General features: G+C 41.3%; 1 protein-coding gene across 1 annotated transcript in view; it reads left to right on the forward strand.

The window, feature by feature from the left end:
* Positions 1–1,109: 1,109 nt before the first annotated feature.
* LOC311241758 (very long chain fatty acid elongase 4-like) overlaps positions 1,110–21,958 on the forward strand; it is a gene marked incomplete at its 3' end in the record, with an annotated part of 36,404 nt that continues 15,555 nt past the window's right edge. Inside the window, exons 1-4 of the mRNA XM_084330660.1 lie at positions 1,110–1,251; positions 7,057–7,148; positions 9,180–9,367; positions 17,119–17,199. Coding sequence (XP_084186786.1) covers positions 7,082–7,148; positions 9,180–9,367; positions 17,119–17,199 — 336 coding nt within the window. The 5' untranslated portion in view covers positions 1,110–1,251; positions 7,057–7,081. The remainder of the gene's footprint in view (positions 1,252–7,056; positions 7,149–9,179; positions 9,368–17,118; positions 17,200–21,958) is intronic.

A 21,958-nucleotide genomic window follows, 5' to 3' on the forward strand; every position in this document is an offset into this window, starting at 1 on the left:
AGGGGGTGGGTGGGTGGGAGAGAGATATACATACGGCGGGGAGGGAATATATACATGCAGTGGGGAGGAGACTGTCTATTAGGAGGTGGTGGGGGTTTTGGGCATTTACGGTGGCCAGTTTCGAATTGCAGCCTCCTGTAGGTGCTCTTTAAGAGCGGTTTTGAAAGTGGGTAGTGATTCACATTCCTTTACAGCTTTGGGTAGGGCGTTCCACATTGATGTGGCATAATTGCTAAACGTATTTAGTCCCTTGTTTGAGCCGAATCTGGGTTTAACATGATTTGTTGAGCTCCCTCTGGTGTTGTGATCGTGGTATTCACTGACCTTTGGGAAGTATTTTACATGTACATGGTTACCTTGGTCGTATAGTGTATCTTGTAGACCAGGCCCATTGCAAGTTGCTGTACTCTGTCGTCTACTCTAAGCCATCCTAGGTTGTCAAAGTGTGCAGGGGTGAGGTGGGTTCTGGGGTTCAGGTCAAGTAGTAGTCTGACCAGTTTGTTTTGTGATGTTTGTAATTTTGTTTGCATTGAATGCTTTATTTGGTTACTCCTAATCCAATTGATATTCAGTTTAACACAAAAATATTTTGGACATTAGGTCCTATTTTCCGTATGTTACTTTATGTTCCTTTATGTTATAGTGTCCTATATTATATGTTACTTTGTTTCTCGCATGCGCAGTAGTGCACCGCACAGTACAGGCCCCCAACGCACAGTACAGGCCCCCAACACACAGTACAGGCCCCCAACACACAGTACAGGCCCCCAACACACAGTACAGGCCCCCAACGCACAGTACAGGCCCCCAACACACAGTACAGGCCCCCAACACACAGTACAGGCCCCCAACACACAGTACAGGCCCCCAACGCACAGTACAGGCCCCTCCTATGTATGGGGCTGCGGCACTGCAGTTTTACCCTGCTCACCCACTGTGCGCCACAGATCCCTAGAGTGCGTGTCCGCATGCGCAGTGCCACATGACTTCTCGGTATCCAAGAGACTGCAAGACAAGATGCGCTTCACGAGCGACCAGCGCGGACCTCAGCAGGCATGATATCTTTGCGATAGACTTCCACTTGCCTTGTGTAGTTTTTTGCCAAAATTGTTATTTAATGTCGTACTGTAAACCGTGCAGTATAGCAATTGATCAGCTACCTATAAGAGCAGAACGCGGTAACGGTAACGGAGAGAGGCGTGGGCATCATATTGCGCCGGATGTCATTACACGCCATTAAATATCGAAAAGGTATGTAAGAAACGCCCTTTTTTATTGTATCTAATTTGTGGTGGGCTAGTATAGGGTGTTTTTTTATGTTAAATTAATCAATTTTAATTAGCTAATCTAAGAGCAACTGGGAATGTAATAATTCGAATTGAATTGAGGTATATATATGCATGGGCGCGACCATTTAATTATGTCTCGCTATACTTTCACAGTTGGCATCTGCTCTGCATGGCGACAACATGTTGTAAATTGTAATTCTCTTCCCAGCCCCCCTGCGCTGTTCAGCCATAGTGTGGTCAAGTGTAACGGGCACAATACAGCTCCCAGATCAGATAGACATCATGTAAATGGTATTGTAGAAGGCCTAGCATTATAATAGGATGTGCACTAATTAGACATTGTTAGGCTATAGTTGGACCCTATATGCATACTATTATCTTACAATTGCAGTGTTTGTACATGGTGTTGCTTTTGAAATGCTTTTTTTTTTTGCAAATCTGTATTGTTTTATTTATTAATGCCAAGCCGGCTTTGAGAGACAGGCCCCCCATATGTGAGCGCAGGCAGTGAGATAACCTATAGACGACTATAGTTATATCGCTTTAAATGATGCCCCCTGCGCGCATGTGGGTCGCCCGGCATTTGTACTTACATTTAAGCTCGTAGATCAATTGAATGTAAGCCTCTTGACCGGTCCGCGCGAAACCTGCTGACACACACGCCCCGGGTCTTTGTGTCGCCGGTTTCCACGGGCGACCGGCCTTTTCGCCTGTGTGCAGTGACCCCGTATATCTCCTTTACCCCCCCCCCCCCCGTGGGCTACTGCAAACAAAACTAAACCCCCTTTTTGTTGAGTGCGTTGGTGTGTTATTTCAATCACCCGAATACGCTGTTATTAATGGCCTATATACACTCGAATATGTTGGCTCTCATACTTGCCTATAGATTTCTGTATGTTGAAAAGTTTTTTTTTTTTTTTTTTTTTTTTTTTATGAACTGTGGCAGCTGCCTCACTTGGGCTCGTCTCTCTGCATCTAATTATTGGAGGACAGGACAGCCTACACACCGATCAATCAATTATTGATGCATGCCCTAACGGATTAATAATAGATTAATAAATGGACACCACCACTACTAGCATGTAACTCAAGTTGATCACCAATTCTAATTTGGTAAGGTTGGGCGGCCCACAGCTATTTAGGCTGCTGCATATTCTCTCTCTCTCTCTCTCTCTCTCTCTCTCTCTCTCTCTCTCTCTCTCTCTCTCTCTCTCTCTCTCTCTCTCTCTCTCTCTCTCTCTCTCTCTCTCTCTCTCTCTCTCTCTCTCTCTTATGTGAGCACACAAGTACAGTATTATGTGTACAGTATATGTGTATATGTGTGTACATCCATAAGTTCAAGTGTTAAATCCTGGGATATTTAAATGCCTATATACCCAGCCAACCAGATGGTAGCCTGTAATTACAGAGAGAGCGAGAAAGAGAGAGAGAGAGAGAGGAATTGTATTCTCCATCTTATCTCCTGTAATTACCCTAAATGGCTGTGACTGGCCGGTGGTCATGATGGATCTATGGGAAGTGCATTAGCGCTGATGTCTAGTCATATGTTCATGGAAAACACTCTTGCCACTATATTTGTCTAGCTAGGGCTGGGAGAAATCTTTTTGATCTTTGATCTTTTTTTAGTGGATGTGTGAGGATTTGAGCTAAGCGCTTTTTCTAGCGCACCTAACATCCTGCAGATTGTCTCTGGTTTATTGAAAAGTATATGCTACTTTTGCTTCTACTATTTATATTCCAAATAAAATAAGTCCTGTCAATAGACTCACGTAATGCATGCCTCTCTCTGTCCAGTTCAGCACCTCGGACAGCTCTGCTGTGTACTGAAACAGAACCCTCTCTCTGTCCAGTTCAGAGCCTCAGACAGCTCTGCTGTGTACTGAAACAGAACCCTCCTTCTGTCCAGTTCAGAGCCTCGGACAGCTCTGCTGTGTACTGAAACAGAACCCTCTCTCTGTCCAGTTCAGCACCTCGGACAGCTCTGCTGTGTACTGAAACAGAACCCTCTCTCTGTCCAGTTCAGCACCTCGGACAGCTCTGCTGTGTACTGAAACAGAACCCTCTCTCTGTCCAGTTCAGCACCTCGGACAGCTCTGCTGTGTACTGAAACAGAACCCTCTCTCTGTCCAGTTCAGCACCTCGGACAGCTCTGCTGTGTACTGAAACAGAACCCTCTCTCTGTCCAGTTCAGCACCTCGGACAGCTCTGCTGTGTACTGAAACAGAACCCTCTCTCTCTGTCCAGTTCAGCACCCTCGGACAGCTCTGCTGTGTACTGAAACAGAACCCTCTCTCTCTGTCCAGTTCAGCACCTCGGACAGCTCTGCTGTGTACTGAAACAGAACCCTCTCTCTGTCCAGTTCAGCACCTCGGACAGCTCTGCTGTGTACTGAAACAGAACCCTCTCTCTGTCCAGTTCAGCACCTCGGACAGCTCTGCTGTGTACTGAAACAGAACCCTCTCTCTGTCCAGTTCAGCACCTCGGACAGCTCTGCTGTGTACTGAAACAGAACCCTCTCTCTGTCCAGTTCAGCACCTCGGACAGAGCCGCAGCTCTGCTGTGTACTGAAACAGAACCCTCTCTCTGTCCAGCTCTGCACCTCGGACAGCTCTGCTGTGTACTGAAACAGAGAGGAAGCAGATAGAGAGAAGGCACACTAGAGACAGGGATCAGGCAGGCTACCGTGGCCAGTTTGGCCCACTATGGAATTAATTTCACTGGACATTTTGACCAGAGAGATTTAAATATGTCAGACTTCAACATATTTTCATGGTAAAAAAAAAAAAAAAAACGAAAAGAAAACCCTGTTTCAATACTCAGTCCCTAACCAGGTTGGGAAAATGTCTTGGGCTGCACCTCAGACACAATGAAAAACACAATTATAGGGTTGTGAAACATGGCCTAAATATCACAACTCTATATTTTCAGCCAGGCATTTTCATGATTCTTGATATTCATCACAATATTTTCCAATATTTAAAATTCTTCCAAAAAGTAAAGTTACTTGAAATTTGGCGTCTCTCGTCACATGACTTTAGTGACTAGCGCCACCATGTGGCAGACTGTCACTTTCTGTTTACGATGAGTCTTTCCAAAATCATATTGGGTCATGTGGTTTGGGCTAGCAACGTTTTGAAGTAGATGTGAAGATGTTGATCTCTAGATGCAACACAACTAATACAGTGAGAATCGGGGAAATGGCCGAGAATGAGTAGGGGAAAAGATTTTCCCAGAATGCTAATTGGTGGAAAATCCAATATGGCGGCACTATGGTTTCTGACGGACAGACAGACCTATACTGTATTCAAGATTCAAGATTCAAGATTGTTTATTGTCATATGCACAGTTAAACAGACAGTTTGCCATACAATGAAAATCTTACTTTGCTAGTCCACCCTTCACACAAAATCACACAATACTTAACTTAAACATATTTAAATACAAGCGAGTGCTAGAAAATAAGGTAAAATAGATAAAATATATATACAAGGCACAGTGAGTTACATTGCACGTTCCGATCAGTATTTTTATTTACATGTGAATGGAGGTGACAGTGATTCATAGTTCGGGGGGGAAGGGTGTGACAGTGTGTTCACAGCAGTAATCAGGTCAGTGTCCGCCGAGAAGGTGTGTGGGGGGGGGGGGGGGGGGGCTAGGCATTCAAGAGTCTGATGGCCTGTGGGTAGAAGCTGTTTGTCAGTCTCATAGTTCTCTAGTAGTATGTATAGGTATATGCTGCTCAGCTGTTACATCATCATGGCACATTGTCACAAACACGCTGAACTGTTTTCTTTTTTTATTGTCTCAAAAAGAGTTCCCCCACCACAACCTTACGTTATGTATATATTTTATATATATATATATATATATATATATATATATATATATATATATATAAAAATTCCTGAGATAGTATCTGTTACATCGATCCTAAGGTGACAATTCAACTGCATCTATTTGAAAATGTTAGAATCTATTCGATTAATTTTTTAAATAACAAAAAAAAATGTATGGACCTATAGTCCATTCATGCTGAGTGAATCAGTTCCCCAAGCCACATTTGTGTATTACATTTTTTGGGGGAATTAACTGATAGAAAATGCATCTAATCGCATCGAATAGAATCGTGGTCAAATGAAGAGATTTCATGATGCATTGAATCTGAAGAATCCTAATCTAATCGAATCGTTGGGGGGGTCAAATATTTACACCCCTATTATCTGCCTGTGGATTAGTAAAAAAAATAAATATCTGCAGTTTGAACATCTGTGTTATTGTGATAATCCCATCAGCCCTTGCACTTGCCTCAACGTCACTTCAAGGACGTCTCATTTTGAGAGAGCCCCAGCATCCTGTCGAAGCTTCCATGGAATGCACACAATACGGGAAGCACAATCATGTCGAAGGAGATAAACAACATACACGGAACTGCACACTCCGTTGAACTGTACAGTGAATTAAACCCCAAATAAGATTCATGTGGATAACAGATAATTCCTGCAAGGATGCAAGGTTGGATGGCCTTCTCTGATTGAAAGGCATAACTATGGTCTAATTGTTTATTTTTAAAGCCCTTATTGGTAAACTTCCCTCTTTACATCACAACACTGTTGGAATGGAATCTTGGAACCTATTCTACACTTTCTAATTACTGGTTGGTTCTTAGGGCTCCTTGAGTTTGCTCTGAACTAGGAATAAAAACACCTGGAATGCCCTCCAACTGACTCTGAAGCTGAAGGTTCTTCCTTCTTTTGCTGCATTTAAAAATATCTCTGACCACTGTGTGTCTACTTGTAACTGTCTTAGCTGATGTTCTTATTTATTGTGCCTATATGTCTGAAATTGCTGATAAACTGTGTCTTGATTTGTTAGCTGTAAATGAGGGTAACTTCAGTGTATGAGTTGAAATAAAGCTTTTAAATCAAATTAAATGAGATGTTAATTTACTTTTGCATTCATTCATTTAACGTTTCAGTCCCAAGACTTTACTCAAAAGGCATCACTGTGCGCAATTCTGTTTGCGGTAACCAGGGTTCGCACAAGGTCCTTGAAGTGCTTAAAGTGCTAGATTTTTTACCCAAAAAAAGCCAAGGCCTGGAATTCCTTGAAAACAGCAAATCTTTAACAAGGTGCTTAAAAAGTCAGTGAAATTCAAATCAACCATTCACATTTTGCAATGTCTGGGAACCCTGTGTACTTAAGTATAATTTTGAGGTACTTGATCCCAAGCACTGGGATACACAAACATCATACTTTTACTTTTGGTACATTCAATATCAGATTAAGTATAGGATTTTGAATGGAGGACTTTTACTTTTACCAGAGTACTATTTTATCTCTGTATTTATATATATATATTTTTTTACTTAAGTAAAGGAAGTGTGTATTTCTTCCACCACTGGCCTCTCCCATATTAACCGCAGGACAGCCAACTGGAAATGCCCCCCCCCCCCCCCCCCCCCTACTGAGGCCGGGAACACAGGAAGTGGCCGTACCATGACTTCCAGGAGCATTGCGCATCAAAGACAAAACCAAGACTAACCCACTAGTGGTTTAGATTTACTAGAGAACTTCCAGGAAAATACACAGAATAATTACACAGTGTAGCTCTCCGCGCTACTACTTAAGCTGACACTGGTGGGTGTATGGGCTCTATCATTTACTGTATTACAGCTGAGTTTTGATCTAAATCTCTCTTTTTCTCTCTCTCTCTCTCTCTGTCTCTCTCTGTCTCTGTGTGTCTCTTCATATCTTTCTATCTATCTAGTATAATCGGGACCAAAGGTGGAGCCATGGAAGTTGTTACTCATTTTGTGAATGACTCTGTAGAGTTCTACAAATGGAGCCTTACTATTTCAGGTAAGTCGGCATATCCTTTCTAAATCAGGCCCGCCTAGGACTATAAGAAGAGGATGAGTCACCGTCCTCAGCGCTCTCCCAGGAACCTTTGCAGCACTGGGAGACCATGCAATCTAGCGGGAAGCCATTTTAACCCTTTCACTGCCACACTACCAAACGGCTAACCCTTCCACTGCGACAATACAGAATGTTAACCCTTTCACTGCCACACCACCAAACGGCTAACCCTTCCACTGCGACAATACAGAATGTTAACCCTTTCACTGCCACACTACCCAACGGCTAACCCTTTCACTGCGACAATACAGAATGTTAACCCTTTCACTGCCACACTACCAACGGGTTAACCCTTTCACTGCCACACGACAAAGGGTTAACCCTTTCACCACCACACTTACTTACTTACTTATCCTCTTCGTCCCGGTTGGGGCATAAGGCTGCAATCATACACTGCCACTGAATCCTGTCTCGTGCTTTGGCCTGCGCTTGGTCCCAGGAAAGACCCATCTCCTTCAGCTCCATCATCACTGTTCTTCGCCAGGTGTTCTTTGGTCTACCCCTCTTTCTCTTCCCAACTGGGGTCCATCTCAAGGCAACCATTGGGCATCCTCAATACATGCCCGAGCCATCTTAACCTCCGTCTCCTTATCTCAAGGGACATATGCAAGCTGCCTGTCTTCTTATGTAGTGGTAGTGAAAGGGTTAACCTTATGTAGTGTGGTAGTGAAAGGGTTAAACACATTTCAATGACAACACTTAACCCATCGTAACCCTGTAGTTCTAGACTCCAAGACAGAACTGCTTGCAATCCATCTGTAGTTTGCTGATCAATTGGACATATAGTTGTCTGCACAGCTGTATTTGCATGTGTCATTATCAAAAACTAGAGATGCATGAATATTGGGTTGATACCAGGCTAAAATATGGTATCAGTATCAAGAGGATTTACTCAATACTAACACCTGATACCAAGAGCCATTAGTAAATCAAAGCCAAGTGATTGATTGATTGATTGATTGATTGATTGATTGATTGATTGATTGATTGATTGATTGATTGATTGATTGATTGATTGAAAACGTTATTAACAGATTGCAGAATGGGTGCAATACAGTACAGCTCAATACACACAACTGCTAAGAGGATGAAGACCAGAGAAAGACTTTCGTCTTGTTTACATACGGGTCCTCCATTTTCAATTCATCAAGAAGATTTGCTGCATTTTTTATTCAAATAATGTTAGATATCTCTAGTGCAGATATTGACCTGAAACGAATGATCTAAGTCTATACTGTTCAGTCAAACCAATGGAGCCAACCACTTCTGGTATCAGATGACAACGTAACCCTTTCACTACCACACTACCAAAGGGTTAACCCTTTCACTGTGACAATACAGAAGGTTAACCCTTTCACTGCCACACGACAAAGGGTTAACCCTTTCACTGTGACAATACAGAAGGTTAACCCTTTCACTGCCACACGACAAAGGGTTAGCCCTTTCACTACCACAGTACTAGTGTGGTAGTGAAAGGGTTAAAGGTAGAATCTGTAATGCCACCAAACAGTGACCTCGAGGTAAAAGAGCCTCATGCTTGGTGTTGTTCACTTTTTAGTTTTGGTCTGATAACGTGTGGGTTGGAGTTTAGTAACTTATTATACTGTGAGTTTCTCCAGACCTTTCTTGGCAGAGCCGGAGGTGTGGCCAGCGGTAGCGACCCCTCCCCCCTGTCCCCTTCCCCCTGTCCCCCCCCCCCCCCCTGTCCCTTCCCCCCTCCCCCCTCCCCCTGTCCCCCCACACATCAGACCGAAAAAAAAACTGTAACCATGTTGTCAACTTTTGCTCAATGGTCGCTGTTTGACGACATTACAGATTCTACCTTTAACCCTTTCACTACCACACTACAGAAGGTTAACCGTTCACTACCACACTACAGACCGTTAACCAGAGATGTAATAGTACTCAGAATTTAGAATTTAGAATCTCAAACTCTGCCCTCTTTTCTTCTGACATTAACCCTTTGCTCTCTAGACAAACGGGTAGAGAAATGGCCGATGATGTCATCTTCCTTACCCACCCTGGCCATCAGCTGCCTGTACCTGCTCTTCCTGTGGGCGGGGCCTAGATACATGCAGGACCGTCAGCCCTTCACGCTCAGGAAGCCCCTCATAGTCTACAACTTCAGCATGGTGGTCCTCAACTTCTACATCGCCAAAGAGGTAGGGGCAACGCTGCAAGCCTGGGAAGGTCACATGCATGTTTGATTTGATTTGATTGAAGTTTATTTCAAATATGCAACAACAAACAAACATCAAGTACAGATATAGCCTTAAAAGCCGTTCAAATAATAAATGTATATAAAAGGTCATTTACATATTTCATCATCATCATCATCATCATCATCATCATCATCATCATCATCATCATCATTTATTTATTCGTACATGGAATCACCACAGTCCAACAGTACATATTAATTAATTAACCCCTTTTTACTCATCATCAGATCATACTATATTAACTTTACTAATTCATACTTTACTAACTGCTCGTTTTATTGTCAGACCTATATTGAAAAAATGTACTTAGTTAACTTTTGCTTTTTATAATACCAGAATAATATTTGCCACAACTGTAGGTTACCCTGTATAGTTTCTCTAGCCATTTTATATACATATATACAACTACATACCTACATATGCACATATATACATATATGAATGAATGAATGAATGAATGAATGAATGAATGAATGAATGAATGAATGAATGAAAGCTTTATTTAACAGATTGCAGAATGGGTACAATACAGTACGGCTCAATAAGCACAATTGTTAAGGGGATGCAGACCAGAGAAAGACGTTTGTCTTGTTTACATCAGGGTCCCCCATTTTCATTTCATAATGACATTTATGACAGACTCAACATACATGACATTTATGGCATAGGGACATATAGGTATTTAGTATATATATACATACACATACATACTGCCAGTTATCAAACCCCTTCTTCATCTCTGTACCTCTGAAAAACCATTTGACTGTATTTTATTTTAAACTGTTTTATGTTTAAAACAGTTTAACCATGTGGACGTGGTTAAATGCATAATATGCAATTCAGTGTATTCACATGCCCACCATATTGGTTTTGACCGAACACAACGGGGCAGAAGGATGCGAAACCGGTTACCGGTTACCGTCGGTAGTGTGATAGTAAAGGGTTAACCTTCTGTAGTGTGGCAGTGAAAGGGTTAAAACGTCACACAAAATGGCCACTTCAACCACAGAAACAATGAAAACAATGGACAGGATACACACAGGCCTATGACAATTACATGTGTGTAATTACACATTGTAATTGAATGAATGAATGAATGACTTTATTTGACAATATAAAAAAATAAACATGTGACAGAAGAGCACAGTCAGGATATACTGCCAAGGATGAAACACAAAAAAGCTCAGAGCTTATTTCCATTGTGGTCCTTGTAGGGGGTAGGGGAGTGTGATGCTTATACATGCATCATACAAAACATGACATCACAACACATCACATATACCATTTAACATTTATATACATAACAGACTCATACAACATGCAAGGGTGCCTTGTGTCTAGGTCAAGTATAGTCCCTTTTGAGCCATGTCTTCAGGCTGGACTTGAATCTAACGGCATTATTATTAAAAAGTAATAATTATAATAATTTTTAATAATTATTAAAAAAAGAAAACTTGCGATCACCTGACTCAGATTAGTTGTAACCAGTTTTCATGTTTTGAAATAGATGAACGTGAGTTAGTCATTTGCTCATTGAAATGCGTCCATAGCGATCTAAGAAACATGCCAATTAAATTAAGAGGTAAAGCTGTAGAGATGTAGTTTACCCAACTTTCTATTTGTGAAATAGAGTTTACCCACACCTGTATTGGCATTTGTGTGATCATGTACTGGAAGTCATAGTTTCCCCACCTATTATATTACCCATATATAATATATATAGTACCTTAACCCCTTAAGCCCGACGGGGACGGTACGGGGACGGATTTAATATCACGTCATAAATAGATTAATACAGAACGTATTAATTAATGTTGCGTTTTTTTTCTCAAATGTAGCCAAGAGTAAAGACCCTAACCCTATTAAAACAGCAGTGTATATTCTCAGCACTACGTTTGTTTACCAATGATTTTAAGTCTTATTAGCTAAATATGAGTTTATAAATATCTTGGCGCATCCCGGCGGAAACCGGATGAAATAGATCAGAGAAAATAACGCGCCATGAAGGCGTTGTAGTCCTAAGACATAGGAGACCCAGGGCTTTCAATGGACATCAAAATTTCATAAAACTACACGAACCAGCCTCTGTGAAAGCTGCTGAAAATATTCGATGTTGAAAATTCAATTTTTGTGATCATATCTCACAGGTCGAACAAACCTGAACGTTATTGCCATAACGTACAATGGAGATTGTTTCTTTACCTTTCTGTGAACGTCTAGAAAAAAAACGCATCTCAATCTGATGAGAAATGGCGGAGCTATTTACATTATAAAAAAGTAACTGTACTTACAGTAGATTTCATTCACGGTCTTTGCTGCCCTGTTACAGGCGCCTGGTGGTACCAAATCCAGAATGAACTCTGCCCTTGGAAAGAGGAGATTTGGCCCGATCCATAGATATATGACTTGGCCATAATAAGGTTTTTTATAGGCCTGCTATTCTATATTCTATATTCATATTTCAAATTGCATGTGTCCGGATGGCAAAATTCAGTACTGTATCTACAAAAAATCCTGTAAATCATCTGCCCTTTATTCATTTGCTTCGATTTTTTGTACACTTGATTGCAAGAAGGTGCTGAATGAGCTCAGAGCTCAGCTCAATTCTTCACGTCTGATCAATGTTAGCATAGTGTTATTCACTGTCAAAGATGAAAAAGAAAATATATAAAATAATATTATATCATATTCTCCTTTGGTTCATTACAATTTACTCAAGCATAGTAACAGACACAATATTTCGGACACTGGGAATAAATTTCCTGTGATACCAAGAACATGCAAATGGATCTTGTGGAGCAATCTTCCATTTACTTGGGTATGTACTTTTAGGTGCAATTTCTGAAAATATGTCACTGATCCAAATGTAAACAAATGGGTAGCCCCACCACCAAAAATGTTAAACAACAATGGAGACGTGTTTAGAAAGTTGCAAAAGGCTTATTTTCGGTCTACAGATCAAGCTCTTCAAGAATATATTAGGGTTGCCGCGGTGATGTGAAATGTCCCATGACTAATAAACTCACGACAATACTGGTGTTACCGGTGACACTCTGATGCTCTATATCTGTATATGCGCTTACTTTGATCTTTAATGTTATGCGGCTACATTGATCCACTGTGTCTGTCTGTCTACGTCTGTTTTTAATACATGTTCAATGACTAGTATAGTATCCATTTGTTGGACAGACAGAGTTGATATTATGTTCTAATTTACACAGAGGAACACTGGTATCACAGATTATAGAGGCAAGCCTAGAATGTATACCGTAAAACTTTAATAAAAGCTGAGTCCCATACAGACACCTGTCCCTTTGCCTGGCCGGATGTGGCTACGGTTAAAGAGTGACAAATAAAGTCTCAATTAGAAGCTGATTCTACATTAATTGTTCGTCCGGTTGCAGTTGATGCTGCAAAGCAGTTAATTTTATACTTACATTCAAACATCAGTCACATTTGCTGATCGCCACAGAGAAAATGAAATTCAAGACTGTAAAAGGACCAGACTGCATGGTGGGGGTAGGAAGCTTATTACAAGCTAAAGTACAAACTACATTGCAGGGTCATAATGTCGGGTGAAAATAATTCCTGAGTGGCTCAAACTGGTCAACTGGTAGAGGAGACAGCTTGTCTGTCTCAGAACGTGGGCCTGTGCCAGCAGTCTCTGTCTGTGTGTGTGTGTGTGTGTGTGTGTGTGTGTGTGTGTGTGTGTGTGTGTGTGTGTGTGTGTGTGTGTGTGTGTGTGTGTGTGTGTGTGTGTGTGTGTGTGTGTGTGTGTGTGTGTGTGTGTGTGTGTGTGTGTGTGTGTCTGTGTGTGTGTGTGTCTGTGTCTGTGTCTGTGTCTGTGTCTGTGTGTGTGTGTGTGTGTGTGTGTGTGTGTGTGTGTGTGTGTGTGGACGGCTGGGCGCTGTCCAGTGCTGACCTGGACAGCGAGACGACTGAAAACTAAGCGGCGAATTCATGAAGGGATTGCGCTGCTTTTTCTGACGCTATGCCTGTGCAAATAACGTCTCCGGTGATCATGGCAGCAGTGATTCTAGGTAATAATGACAATAAAGAGAATAGAACCCTCTGGGAACCTCGTGCTCAAGTGCCTCATGGTTCACACTAGGAAATAAGCTCAGGCTCAGCGCCAAATCTCTAGGCTGACGCTCTGCTGCCACGCCGCTCATGCAGGCTGTGCGGCTGCTCTAACCTGTTGGGATTGGGGGCCGAAGAGAAAAGTGTTGTGTAACCTACCGCGTCGTCTCTAGAGCTTCCTTTCTCTCCGTCACGTGAAGTTAAATCTACTCTCAAAGTGAAAGTGAAACTTAAGCGTCTCTGTACTGTGACTCTGCTGCACAGACCTATAAAATAGATCTGCTGTCGACACTTTCAGGCGTCGGTTACACGCAGGGTGTTTTTAGTTTCGTTTTCAAGATGAGTTTCGCCTTCCAGGTCGCAACGTAGTGGCAGCCGAGTTAGACATTTGTTTTGCAACCTGAGCACTTTCGTTTTGCCTCCTGAGCAGTGATGTAGTACAATGCCAAAGCAGTAGGTGGCAGTAGGTGGCGAACATGAAGGCAATTTTCAACCAATCAGAACTTGAATGTGCCAATACACTTCCTGCAAAAAAAATATCAACAAGCCGCCATCTTTAAATGCCTCTGTGAGCTATTTAGCCAATGTAGCACTTATTTTTCAGCAAAGAAAGTGCAATAAAAGTGCAATAAACAAAACGGATACATTCACTGTGTGTTCTGCCTCTCATTTGTTGATGAAACAAAACTAACATCAACACAATTGACCACCAAGAGCGGATAGTTTAGTCTCACAAAAAGATCTCCGATGTTGTTAGCTACATGCTAACGTGAATGGAATATGCCAGTATAACAGTATAGCATTGTGGCTAGCAGCTAACGTTAGCTCACGTTAGTTAGCCAGCCAGCACCAAACTGATGATATCAGGAGCTATCAGTAGCTAGATAACATTAGACAACGCCTTGTGTATTAAACAAAGGTGAATAGATGACTGGGCCATTTTGTTTAATGCTTGTTAAGATTGAAAGAGGAGCTCTGAGCTAACAGGGTCTGGTAGCTAACCTTAGCTTACGTTAGCCAGCTGCTCATGCAATCGTTAATGCTAGCAGAATGAATGGATGTAAACTTTATTTAACAGATTGCAGAATGGGTACAATACAATACGGCTCAATACAAACAATTGTTAAGGGAATGCAGACTGTTGTAGCTTGGACTGGGGTCCTTATAACAATAACTTGACAACACATGGTAGCTGCAGCTATTTGGGACATCTCTGTCGTAACCGGACGTTGGTGAGGGCACGCAGATGTCGGTATCTACTGCGCATGGGCGTTGAGCAACAACGGCTCCGCGCAGATTACATGACACGTTGTCTGCGAGTTTTGCCGTTTTTCCAAAACGGAAACACAATTTCAGCGTTGTCAGTAGGGCAACGCGTTTTCCTGCCAAAACAGCATTTCTATTTAACAGGGACAGCAAACGTATTCATTCAGCAACAAAACGAAAACAAAAACACCTAGTCTAACCATGGCCTCAGTTTAGAATGTTGTCCGACTACGTATTGATAACATTCTTAGTAATTTAAAACATTTTGTTTTTCATTTGATGAATGTGGGCACTGATATGCAAAAATTAACTAAATGGGTTTTATTTCTATATAAAAAAAATAAAAGAAAACTGTGGGGTGGTGGCTAAAGTAATATACTCAGTGGAGGCCGGCACCGTATTGTGCCTAATATAAGACAGGGTTTTCTTCCTGGAAAGAATCTGAAGCCAAGAAATATGATATTACAGAGTATAATATAGTATAGCTCCCCTGAAATTTCGTTGTATACTTTGTGTGCAATGACAATTAAAAGTCTATTATATTCTAATGTTAGAAGATGGCGAGACCACCTTAGGCCTAGGTTACACTGGCCGTTTTTGTTTTCGTCTTGTTGCTGAATGAATACGTTTGCTGTCCCTGTTACATAGAAATGCCGTTTTGGCAGGAAACCGCGTTGCCCTAGCGGGAACGCTGAAAAGGTGTTTTTGTTTTGGATACTCGCCAAAACTCGGCGAGAACGTGTCGTGTAATCTGCGCGGAGCCGTTTTTGCTCAACGCCCATGCGCAGTAGATACCGACATCTGCGTGCCCTCACCAACGTCCGGTGACAACAGAGCTGTCCCAAATAGCTGCAGCTACCATGTGTTGTCAAGTTATTGTTATAAGGACCCCAGTCCAAGCTACAACAGTCTGCATTCCCTTAACAATTGTTTGTATTGAGCCGTATTGTATTTGTACCCATTCTGCAATATGTTAAATAAAGTTTAGATCCATTCATTCTGCTAGCATTAACGATTGCATGAGCAGCTGGCTAACGTGAGCTAACGTTAGCTATCAGACCCTGTTCGTTCAGAGCTCCTCTTTCAACATAACAAGCATTAAACAAAATGGCCCAGTCATCTATTCACTTTTGTTTAATACATGAGGCGTTGTCTCTAATGTTATCTAGCTACTGATAGCTCCTGATATCATCAGTTTGGTGCTGGCTGGCTAACTAACGTGAGCTAACATTAGCTGCTAGCCACAATGCTATACTGTTATACTGGCATATTCCATTCACGTTAGCATGTAAGCTAACAAAATCGGCGCAGATGAGACTAAACTCCGTTTTTGGTGTTCAATTGTGTTGATGTTAGTTTTGTTTCATCAACAAATGAGAGGCAGAACACACAGTGAATTGTTTTGTTAAAGTGTTTTGTTTATTGCACGTTCTTTGCTGAAAAATAAGTGCTACAGTGGCTAAATAGCTCAAGGAGGCATTTAAAGATGGCGGCTTGTATATTTTTTTTGCAGGAAGTGTATTGGCACATTCAAGTTCTGATTGGTTGAAAATTGCCTTCATGCTCGCCACCTACTGCCACCTACTGCTTTGGCATTGTACTACATCACTGTGCTCAGGAGGCTAAACGAAAGTGCTCAGGTTGCAAAACGAATGTCTAACTCGGCTGCCACTACGTTGCCACCGGGAAAGCGAAACTCATCTTGAAAACGAAACGAAAACACCCTGCGTGTAACTCCAGCCTTAGAAACAGTCAGAGAAAAGATGTTAACCAACAGGTGTTACAAACAACAGCCTACTCTTTTATTCAATGTGTTTATTTTTTTAATAAGAGATGATAGTAAATAACAGCCTACATTGAATAAAACAATGTGTTTTATTATCATTATTTTAAAATATAATAATTTTGTTTATAAAAAACAGGATTTGGTCTTCAAAAAAGTATTTTTTTTTAAACGCATCTCGAAAAAGACGGGTCGTCTTATAATCAGAGTTGTCTTATATTCTGACCAATACGGTGTCTTGTCTGACTCTGGAGACGGCGGTCTCATGACGTCCGCGTGCTCCTTCAAGTGTCAATGAAGATGAACGAGCGGAGAGACATTCCTTGTGTTCCTACAACCTCTGCTTTTAACCCTTTCACAGCTGCACTACTATCTGCGTGCATCTGTAGTCACGGTGGACAACAACAACATTGATCAAATGTCACCTAAACTATGTACAATCTTAACCCTTTCACTGCCGCACTACCAAATGGTTAACCCTTTCACTGCGACAATACACAGAAGGTTAACCCTTTCACTGCCGCACTACCAAAAGGTTAACCCGTGTCCTCCCGTCCAACAGCTCCTCCTGGCCTCCCGGGCGGCGGGGTACAGCTACCTCTGTCAGCCCGTCAACTACTCCGACGACGTCAACGAAGTCAGGGTGAGTGCCGTGCTACACACACACTAGTGGTAGAGCCATATGAAATCCGTTTAATTTTTTACCAAATTCCATAATTTTTTTTTCCAAATTCCGTTTTTTCCGTTTTAATATTTCAGAATTCTGTATTTTGCTTTGTACGCTCATTTTACCATCAGAAATAGTGTCTAATAAGTGGGAATTAATAAATGTCCACAATTTAATAAGATATAACAGTCCATTTAATAGAGCTGTCTTAAATACTTCCAAGCTTCGTTCGATGGGCATGGGATTCGAATATGAAAATAAAATTCGATTATTATTAAAAATAAAAAATAAAAAATTATATATATTTTTGCAAAATCAACTCTGCCTCTCTTTGTTAACTACAACAAGCAATGCTGTTTGTTATTTAAGATGAGGTCGGACTCTGAACTGAGATTTGTGTTCATTGTGCTGCTTTTATAAAGCCTCAAATGACGGCTTACAATATTTCATGAAAGCAAAGTGTTTTGTTTGTCTAAGATTTAAAAAGGTTTAAACTTTACAGCACTGACAAAGTTGAACAAAGTGCTGTACAAGTCCCACAACATAAAAAAAAAAAAGTAAAAAAAAAAAAAAGAAATACAGTTGATTCCATTTTTATTGCTCAATTCCGCGATTCCGTCCGCGATTCCGTGATCGCGGATTCCATATGGATCTACACTAGTGGTGGGGGGAAATATCCATACAGTATAGTATCGCGATACTTTGCGTGGCGATACTGTATCGATACAAGGACGCCAAGTATCGATGTTTTATTATGCAAATTGTTCTTTGTATTTTCTTTTTTGTATAAGGACGTTGCATTGTTCATTTCAATACCTGTGATAGTACAGTAGTCCACACACACACATGCACACGTGTGCATTCGGTTAAGTTGGAATATGACTGTAATACAAACAGTTCAGTTTGTCAGGTACATGCAACACAGATTACAGTGTTTACATCTGTCTGCTTGAGAAAATCCCATTTGCTGCAATGAAAATTATTGAAGTGAGATGAACAGACTGAAAACTTTATTTTATTAGATAAAACATGTTGACTAAGTTTTACTTTGCAGTTGGAAAAAAGGTAATAAATCGCAATATATCACAATATTAATATCGCGATATTCAGCATATCGCATTATATTTTGAATCCCAATACTGTCGTATCGTGACTTAAGTATCGTGATAATATCGTATCGTGAGGCCTCTGGTGATTCCCCTAACACACACACACACACACACACACACACACACACACACACACACACACACACACACACACACACACACACACACACACACACACACAAGCTAACCTTTAGGCCACCGCTGACTCCAATACAGTAAACAGGGTTATGTACACAGCGAGTTTGATTTGTATTTATTGTACAGAGAGATACTTCTGTAAGAGATGAACATTTGGTTACTCTAGTCACCATAATCTCATAATCTTTTAAATCTTAAATTGAAGGTAGAATAATGTAAGGTTGTCAAACAGCGACCTCACATTTTATACACATTTTAGTTTTTTGTTTCTGATGTTTGGGTTGGATTTCAGTGGGCATGGGGGAGGGTTTGCTAGTACTTGACCACACCTCAGGCTCTGCCAAGAGAAATTCACAGTTTAACCCTTTCACTCCCACACTACAGAAGGTTAACCCTTTCACTACTATGGTAGTGAAATGGTTAACCTTCTGTAGTGTGGTAGTGAAAGGGTTAACCCGTTGTCATGTGGCAGCGAAAGGGTTAACATTCTGTATTGTTGCAGTGAAAGGGTTAACCATTTGGTAGTGTGGTAGTGAAAGGGTTATAATAAGTTATTAAACTCCATCAAACCAAAACAAAAAAGTAAACAAACGGGCAATACCAAATGGGGCTCTTTCGCCTAGAGGTCGTCTAGAGGTCGTCTACCAGAGATACATGTCAAGCAAGTGTAGCCTACCTGGTCTCTCAAAGAGAATGTTACTTTGTCAGACAACATTTATTTCCCACCATGAATCCATTGGTCAAGGATCCGTGTAGCTATAAGTAGGGGTGGGACGATACATCGATCCAGATCGATCAATGATCCAATAGGATCGGTGCAACGTAAAAATATCGGTTCATATTGCGATACTCTTATTTTGAAAATCCTGTGGCGAGTATCCGCCCAACGGCACAGCAGTAGCGTCTGAAACTGAAGCGTCTATTTTGTGACCCGAAATAAGTCCCTGCTGTTTTATTTTGCAACAGGTCAAATGCATCTAACATGCTTTGCATCCTCGCCATTCCTTTATGCCCACGTCGCGTTAAAGACTGAAATTAACGGCACCTTAGCGTAAGCTAACAAGCTAACCCTGATCAGAGCCATAGAGAGAATAGCAGAGGTCCATTAGTGGGACTGTGGAAGGGGGGGGGGGGGGCATTCTCCCTTTCTGTGTGTGTTTGGAAAGACCAGATGAAGTCAGGAGTATTATTATATTGATAGTAAATGTACTGAGGATGGTCAGATAATGTTGATATTTAAACATAAAAAATACAATACATAATAAATGTATTCATGATCATCATGCAACATAAAACAATTGAAGGAACGGTTTGGGAGAGGAAGGGGTTTTAGGTTGCGTTTTGTGAGTTCCAAAAAAAATTACTTAAAGTTTAAAGCTCAATATATCAAAAACGTGGCACTTTACAGTGAACAGGAGGTCTATTTGTATTAAAAATAGAGGTGGGCATAGATAATCTTTTTTAATCTAGATTAATCTATCTGCAATCCTGGAGTTAATCTAGATTAATCAATGGCTCATTTGAAGTCTGCCGAAGGCATTTAAAATATGTGTGTTCTACCCAAATAATGACCAGAAGTAAGTCCTTACTTTTTCTTCTCAGGCCAGGTGGCCCATTACACCATGAGGTATCTCCCGTTTCCAAAATGCATTACAGACTGTTTGAAAAAGCTGTTTTGCTATGGTAATTGGTAATGAAATATCAAAATAATGTTCAATAAGATGTACTTGTGTTTAATAAATTGTTTTACAATTTAAATCCTCTAATATTGGACGGGTCTTGTATTTACCTCAGCTGCAAAGAGCACCAGGCCTTTATTAGAAAGAGGCTTATATAAGAGGCAGGCCTTCATTTAAAAAAAATGGACATGGACATAATCCATTATATTTTTTAATACGTACATTGTCTGTCTACATTTATTTAGACTAACATTGGTATTTAAATATTGAGTGCAGTTGAGTAATTGTGAAACTGTGGTGGATTAACGTAATTCACACACTGAAGTTGGAACTGTCTATACTAGGTTGCGGGGCCCGCACGGACCATTTTGCGTGTGGTACCTTCTCGACTCTACCTGAGTCGAATCGATTTGATAACATGCAGGCAATAGCTTTAGCTAACGCTATCATAGCATCATGATCTGTAATGTCAACTGGACAACGCCAGCCCCGCCTGCCAACGCCATATAGATAGCGAACGTTAACTAACGTTTGCAAACGAAGCCAACGTCATCCAGCCGACACCACAGATCTAGCTATGATGACAACGTTAACTAACGCCAACGAGAAAGCGTTTGAATACCCTCCACTATTTACGGTTACATCAGCTAATGTAATTGGCTCCCAGATCCAACTTTGAGACCTGTTAACTTAGCCCGGTAACGGCGTTAACAGCCCGGCCTTAATTAAAAACAATAGATTGTTTTTCATTTAAATGTCTGGAAGAGCTCAAAAATAAAAATGTCAAATGATATTTCCGTTGCCTTTTTTGAGTTGATCTAAATGTTACTGATTCTGTTAAATGGGCATATAATATCGTCTCATATCAATCACAGGCACCTGAATCGCATCGTATCGTATCGTGGCAGACTTTGTGATATCGGCAAATATCGTATCGTTGTCCAAAGAATCGGTTTTACCATGGAGAAGTTTGTGGTGCTGCTAGCATGTAGCTCGAAACGTTGTGGTTTTACCATGGAGATGTTTGTGGTACTCGCATGTAACTCGAAACATTATATTTGTGGTGTTAATAAAGGAATACACCGACCTTGACAGCATACAATGTGTGGACTCTACTGCTGTCATGTTTGGTCTTCTGTCTGACACCTGTTGAGATGTGTGCTTGTTTCTACTCATCTTCAGGGATCAGTGTAGATCCATCTATTATTCTATTGTGTTGCAATGAGAGGTTGGAGGTCCACCACTAGTAATGGTGTTGTAATCCTATTGTTGTAGTTTAAGGCTACGTTTAGACGAGCGTTTTGGGATGGAAGTCTGAACAGAAACCGCAAAAGTCGTCTTGCGGTTTCACTTTTAATTTTGCGTTTAGACTAGCGTTTTGGGGTGGAATTCTCCGTGCAGACGAGGCTGTAACAACTCGAGACAACGGAGCCCCGCTGTCACACGATTGGCGCATATGTCACATGACGTGCTGTGAAGACCCGCCCTACTCTGCCTCTGATTCGCAGAGTGTGGGTGGGGAATGTGATTGGACCAAAGCAGAGTCACTCACAGACAGTGGGTCCAGTCATAATAGTTGTGATAGCCGCGGGACAGATTATTGTGTATTTAAAAGTACTGCCAATGTAGCCTTCAGGTGATCGCCATGGATAGAATCAGACATGCTTTGTTTACGCTTCTAGGCTACTGGCGCATGCCTGTGATGTAAGCAGTAGGCGCGACGAGAGCCTTGACGACCCTTTCGTCATCGTTTTATGCGGTTTGACAGTTTAGACGAGAGCGTAAAGGTTTACCGTTTCTAGGAATTCC

This window comes from Notolepis coatsorum (assembly GCF_963971535.1).
Source record: "Notolepis coatsorum genome assembly, chromosome: 15".
Lineage (NCBI taxonomy): Eukaryota > Metazoa > Chordata > Actinopteri > Aulopiformes > Paralepididae > Notolepis > Notolepis coatsorum.